We start from the raw sequence: 6,747 nt of genomic DNA on the forward strand, positions 1-6,747 counted from the left end.
GGCTGCTGCTGCCCAAAGGGACTTTTGAAAAGTAGTTTTATGTGGTTATCTATGAAGCATATAAAATTCTTAGAGTTCAAGATCCTTTCATTTTACTTAATATTTGTACTTATTAAGTTCAGGTAAAATTAAATTTAATATTTAAAAAGTATCACCTATTTTGTGATTGCTTTGTAAGTCAATATATTCATATCAGTGTGCATATATACATACTTATGTATATATGTATAGAAATTTGTACATATATATGCATATATGTATAGAAATTTATGTGCATTCATATATGTCCAGTGTGCTTTTCTTTTTTTAACTTTTTCCTTTTTTTTAAGAATTAATTCTAGAAATTTATTAGAGAATTATAACAATCTTAAAAAATTTTGACCTGGTGTCTAGTGTTAAGTGAAAGTTATATGCATATACACACACAAATGTATATCTATCCATATTTGTCTAAATATGGTTTGGTTTTTTTTTTGGAGAGGTTTTTGCTATAGGGTACGCACGCTCTCCTGACAGACAGAGAGAGATAGAGAAACAGAAAGGGAGAAATCACCCCCCAGGGGGGGTGGCCACGCCACAATCCCTTCTCCTCCATTCTCCTCTCAGGATCTTGGGCACACACGCACACGTTCCCGGCGTGAGTTTAAGCCACCGGGTCCAGGACTTGAACTGTGGTCAACTACATGGGAATCCAACGACATAGCCATTACGTCAACTGCTGTCCTTGTCTAAATATTTTTTACCTCTTATTGTTTCACCTTAAAGTTGTGGGAGAGAAAAAGTAATATCCTTTTCTCATCAACCATAAAAATCAATGGCTGAAGTCCTATAACAGAAGACAGTTTACCAAAAGAAAAGCATATAAATTTATTTAATGTAAGTGTTACATGACACACGAGGTTTCAGAAATGAAGACTCAAACAAGGGACTTTGTTTACATTTTATACAATGTCTGATGAAAAGATGGACAATTGTTGAAAAACATCATTTTGCAAAAAGGGATATGACCTAATGATAAAAACACTGGGAAGAATTTAGCAAGATCCGTTTATTTAGGCTCATCTTGACTTTTCTGTGTGACATTCCTTCCTTCCAGATATAAATATATTCGCCACAGGGTACTTGCCCTTGCCAGAAAGAAACAGAGATAAAGGCAGAGAGAGGGTGAAAGCACCACCCAACCACCTGGGCATGGTCTCCTCCATTTCTCCATCCTGTTCAGATATGGGTGTGCATTCACATGTGTCCAGCGTGCTTTTCTTTTTTCTTTCTTTTTTTTTTTTTTTTTTTTTAAGAATTAATCCTAGAAATTATTATTATTTTTTTTTTGGAGAGGTTTTTGCTATAGGGTGCGTGCGCTCACCAGATAGACAGAGAGAGACAGAGAGACAGAAAGCGAGAAATCACCCCCCGGGAGCAGGTGACCATGCCACAATCCCTTCTCCTCCATTCTCCTCTGGGGATCTTGGGCACGCACGCACATGCACCCGGCATGAGTTTAAGCCACCAGGTCTGGGACTCAAACCGCAGTCGACTATGTGGGAGTCCAGCAATAGCCATTATGCTAACTGCTGGTCCTTACAATCCTAGAAATTTATTAGAGGATTACAATAATCTTAAAATTTTTGACCTGTTATCTAGTGTTAAGTGAAAGTAATTTTTTAAGTGAAAACCATCTTACAGTATTTCACAATGTCACCTTCCCTGAATTATATATATATTTAGGTATATTTTATGTACTTTATACACGCACATATGACATATCATATTTGATTTCTATAGTATAGAATCTCAGTGATGTTTTCCTGAATGGGAAAAACTAAAACAAAACAAAAAAAATAAGTGTACCTGTGCACATTTCAAGATAGCACCACTCAATCTATACCCTTGGGGCCATTTAAAAAGTTCACACGTGATATTATTATCAAATAATATAACGTTTCTACTGTTTTTCCCCCAGGATGCTGCAAAACCTGCAATAAATGGAAAAATGCTGTAAGCTATAATGTAGGAAAAAATTTTAGAAAAATCAGTTACTTCATTTTCTTAATATTCAAAGTAAACAAATTTCTAACTTATATGAACTTAGTTCATAATCATGTAGCAAAAACACTGCACCATAGAAAATAATAATGATATCACAGATTTCTTTGAAGATTCGTGCATAAATTTTCTGCATAAATTTTCTCCCACTGAAACCAATGAACCCACTGGAAAGTACTTTGGATGAAATGTTCTCCATCTTTAACTGGATGAAAATTGTGTGAATTTACAGACATGCCCAGTGTTTTTCAAGCCAGTAGGTCCGGGATCAAACCACACAGTCAGCCATATTGGATCCAGCTCCCTTAACCTCTAGACTATAAGGATGACCCACACACACACACTCCAGGTATAGAACAGAACACCTCCCACGTGAGGGTCTTTGTAGGAAGAGACAAGAAGGAGGTCAATGTGAACATCTAGGCTCTATGGCCTGCTTCGAGGAGAAGGGCAAAAGCACAGTGAAACTGGCCTTCCTGCTTTTGCTGTTTTCTCAGTTTCCAATATACCATAATTTAGGATAGCATTTCCTATATCTCATCTAAATTATAGATTTCTTTTTTTTTTTTAAGAGAGATTTTTGCTGCAGGGCATCTGCAGTCACTGGAGAGGCAGAGAGAGATAGAGAGACAGAAAGCAAGAAATCACCTCTCAAGAGGGATGGTCATGCTGCAATCCTTTCTCCTCCATTCTCCTCTCAGGATTTTGGGCACATACACACGCACACCCGGATTGAGTTTTAAGCCACTAGGTGCAGGAATCAAACCACGATCGATTACATGGGAGTCCAGCAATATAACCATTACACTATGTGCTGGTCTCAAAGTCATAGATTTCTGACATAATGTTTAACCAATGTGGATGATAAGTACTTCTTTAACATGGGTTTCATTTTTTTTATTTTCATCTTTACATAAGTGTGCTATATAAAAATTTTTAAATTTATTATTATTATTATTGTCTATACATTTAATCACTGTATAATTTAGATTATAAAGAGACTTTACCCAGCATGATATACACCTCAGTCCAACCCAGTTGAGACTATTATACACAGCCTCATCAACAGATAAATCATATCTGTGTCCCACAAATGTCTTACCTCAGTTTTTTCCCCAAATTTCTTTTCTTATTCTCTTCCCCTCTTATATTCTTATTCCACTTTGTCCCTGGTGTCTATAACAGTTTTTAATGTTTTTATGCTATATAGAAATTTTTATAATGAATATGTATCATCTTACAGAACTATAGAAATACTTCTTTTAAAAAAATTGTGGACCCAACTGGCACTATTTAAGTCTGAACTGTAGTTTATTTTGAGAATGTCACCTTGGAAATATTGATGACTAATTATTCTTTTAGTTGCAACATCTAAGAAAATTAAACATTTATGAAAAAAAAAGCTAACATATTATATTCACTTGTTCAGCTAAATTTTCCCATTCAATGATTACACATTAATGCCAAGGTGTGCATTTTGAGATCTCTTTTAGGGTACTCTATATAAGAAACACAGTTATTAAAGTGACCCCAGTATTTACATATTCTTGAATAATCTTATCCATGTTGATAGACTATTAGATAATAATAAATAAGCTTGGGAGAGGAATGTGTAAAGTTGAATGTCTCTTCCAATCATTTGACTGACTCTGGTCCAAGCGGAGCACTAAATACAAATTCAGATGAGACCCAATTAGTCAGTAGAAGAGAATAAAGAGAAAAGGGAGTTCCCAGGATGAGTGGACCAGATACAGTCTGTTTGGAGGTGAAAGTGAGCATGACCTTTCCCCAAGGAGGAAAGTTCTGTGGCCAGAAAGGTCACACCAATCTTCGAAATAAGGAGTAAGTTTCAGGACTTGAAGAAGCTTCTTACTGTACTGGAGAGCATAGAAGTGATACATGCTTGGGCCAGGGATAAAAACAGCATGAAATCAAGAGAAGACAGGCTTTCCCAGAGCTATGAAAAGAAAGCACGTGATACAGAGAGTTCATTAAGGCAATTGTTCAAAGGCTCTTTCCAAAATCCTTTTCTTTGCTTAGACACTGCTTGCTCTGTCTATACTGTCCTACACGTACAAATGAGGCAAATGTTTTTGTTTTTGTTTTGTTTTAGAGTTATTTTATTTAACTTTATCTATTTATTTACTTATTTTTTAATTTGACCAGAGAGGGACAGAATGAGAGAGAGAGAATGAGAGAGAGGGAAAGTGAGAAAGCAAGCCACCAGGTCTGAAACTCACTCGCGGTTGGCCATATGAGAGTCCAACACCTTAACCACCACGCCACCTACTGGCCCCGAGGCAAATGTTCTAACAGGAGCAATCATTTCTACTCACTGCATTTGCTAGTGAATTATTTTGTAAATTCTAAGAGGACCTGATTAATATGGACTAATAAATTTTATTTTCAGTTCATGAAAAATGAAGTTCAGTCAGTGTCAGGAATTATAGCACAATTATAGCATTGAAAAAAATATATATATACATATCAGAGAAAAAAATACTTCTGGGGTCCTAAAGAAATACAAAGCACTTTTTCTCATCTTGGAGATGGTGTGGTCAGGCTCTTCTCCCTCCCTCTTACACATTGAAGTGGTGCCTTCTTTTCTTAGAGATGTTTTTTGTTCAAAGTATTCACTTCTGGCATTTCACAGATCCGAAACATGTTGTAGAAACAAGGTAAATCATTCCAGTTTTGCCTTGAGTTTGAAGAGTCCCTTATGCTAACACAGTCCTCCACCGTAACTAGGTTGTTGGGCTCTCCCACGTCCCAGAAGCTGAAAGAAAATGAAACAGGATGTTGACTTCCAACAGAAAGTAAACAGACCTAACACAGCAGGCAAATTACATCTGTGCTAATTTCACAGCAGTTCTGTCAAGGAGGTATTATAATCTCCATTTTATTGGTGAAGAAACTCAGAAAGCCAAACCATTTGTCTCAAGCACAGTTTGAGTATCGGCACTAAAATGGATCTTTTTGAATTTCTATTAGGCCATTCTCCTTCACGGCTTTAAAACTAGAATGAAATGTCACTGGAAGAGCCAATACTCCCAGGACCAGCAGTTAGCATAATGGCTATGTCGTTGGACTCCCACGTAGTCGACTGTGGTTCGAGTCCTGGACCCGGTGGCTTAAACTCACACTGGGCATGTGTGCGTGCATGCCCAAGATCCCAAGAGGAGAATGGAGGAGAAGGGATTACGGTGTGGCCATCCCCCCTGGGGGGTGATTTCTCACTTTCTGTCTCTCTGTCTGTCTGGTGAGCACACACGCCCTATAGCAAAAACCTCTCAAAAAAAAATAATGCTACTCCGATAGATTTAGTTCCTTTACATTCATCTATCATATCACTGGTTCTCTGCATTCTGCATAGGGTGGTGATAATCTTGGTGTGTCCTTTTATGGTGTGACAATGTTGCAGGGGAGCAGTTTTGCTGAAGTCCTGGAGCATTTGAGCTCTACTCCTAGCACTGTTGTTAATAGCTGTGCAAGTCATTTAAGCCCCTTAGCTTTTAGTTTCCTCCAATGCTAAATAAAGATGAATAATATTGATGAACCTCAGAAAGGTATAACTTAGGTAAAATGATATCATAACTGAAAAAAAACTTGAAAATTTTAAAATGCTGTGCTCTAATGATATAGGGTCATTATTAAAGAGAAAAGAGACAGTCTACAGGGGTTCCCACTTCCACTACATAAAAATCTGCTGTCTTTTGGGGACAGCAGGTGGCATAATGGTTGGGAGCACTGGACTCCCACATGGCTAACTGCTGTTCGAGTCCTGGACCTGGCAACTTGGGTTTGGCTTTCTCACTTTCCCTTTCTCTCTCTCTCTCTCTCTCTCTCTCTCTCTCTCTCTCTCTCCTCTTTCTCTCGCTTCCCCCCTTCTAGTCAAATTAAAATAAGTAAAGAAATAAATAAAGTCAAATAAGATAATACTTTTTTTAAAAAAAGAATCTGCTGTCTTTCTCAAATCACTATTCTTTCCTCATCTACTATAATTTTTTAATGTAAGACTCTGAATTGCCCTCTTTGTCACTCCTGTATGTCCAACAAATGATTCTTCAATTCCATCTCATTTTCTTTTCGTCTCTTATTTCCCGTTTGTTCTTGAGACAGTCCCAGGAAATGGGAGAGGTAGGTACTTATGCTTTTCTTTTCCCTCTTCTATGTCAGCTACTCCCTTTCCTACACCTAATACCAACCATGAACCTGAAGACATCTCATGCACCAGAAGGAGCTTTTTCTTTTAATTGCCAGAGGGCACCTGTACTCACTAAAGAGATACAGAGACAGACAGAGGAAGAGGGAGAACACACCCACAATGGGAGGAGGGGCGATTCACACCACAATCCCATCTCTTCATTTCTCCCTCCTATCAGAATTTGGGGCACATACACATGTATCTGGCCTGCTTTTTAAGCCACCAAGGCCAGGATTCAAACATGTGGACTCTTCCTCCCTTAACTATTAGGCCATGGGAAAAGCCCAGGAACTAACTTCCTTCCTTTCTTTCTTCTTCCTTTCTTTATTCTTTCTTTTTTATTCCTTCCTTCCTTCCTTCCTTCCTTTCTTCTTTTTTCCTTCCTTCCTTCCTTCCTTCCTTCCTTCTTCTTTCACTTTTCTGTTTTTTTTTCTTTTTCCTTCTTTCTTTTTCTTCTTTCTTTATAGCTTATTTGTTTCCATGAGAAAGACAAGAGACAG

General features: G+C 37.6%; 1 protein-coding gene across 2 annotated transcripts in view; it reads right to left on the reverse strand.

The window, feature by feature from the left end:
• Positions 1 to 3,335: 3,335 nt before the first annotated feature.
• The window catches only part of CLEC4E (C-type lectin domain family 4 member E), an 8,993-nt gene continuing 5,581 nt past the window's right edge, over positions 3,336 to 6,747 (reverse strand). For both annotated transcript variants that reach the window (XM_027771109.1, XM_006146635.3), the window contains one exon: positions 3,336 to 4,819. In XM_027771109.1, coding sequence (XP_027626910.1) covers positions 4,651 to 4,819 — 169 coding nt within the window. In that variant the 3' untranslated portion in view covers positions 3,336 to 4,650. The remainder of the gene's footprint in view (positions 4,820 to 6,747) is intronic.

The sequence above is a fragment of the Tupaia chinensis genome, unplaced genomic scaffold (assembly GCF_000334495.1).
Source record: "Tupaia chinensis unplaced genomic scaffold, TupChi_1.0 Scaffold000183_1, whole genome shotgun sequence".
NCBI classification, from domain to species: domain Eukaryota; kingdom Metazoa; phylum Chordata; class Mammalia; order Scandentia; family Tupaiidae; genus Tupaia; species Tupaia belangeri.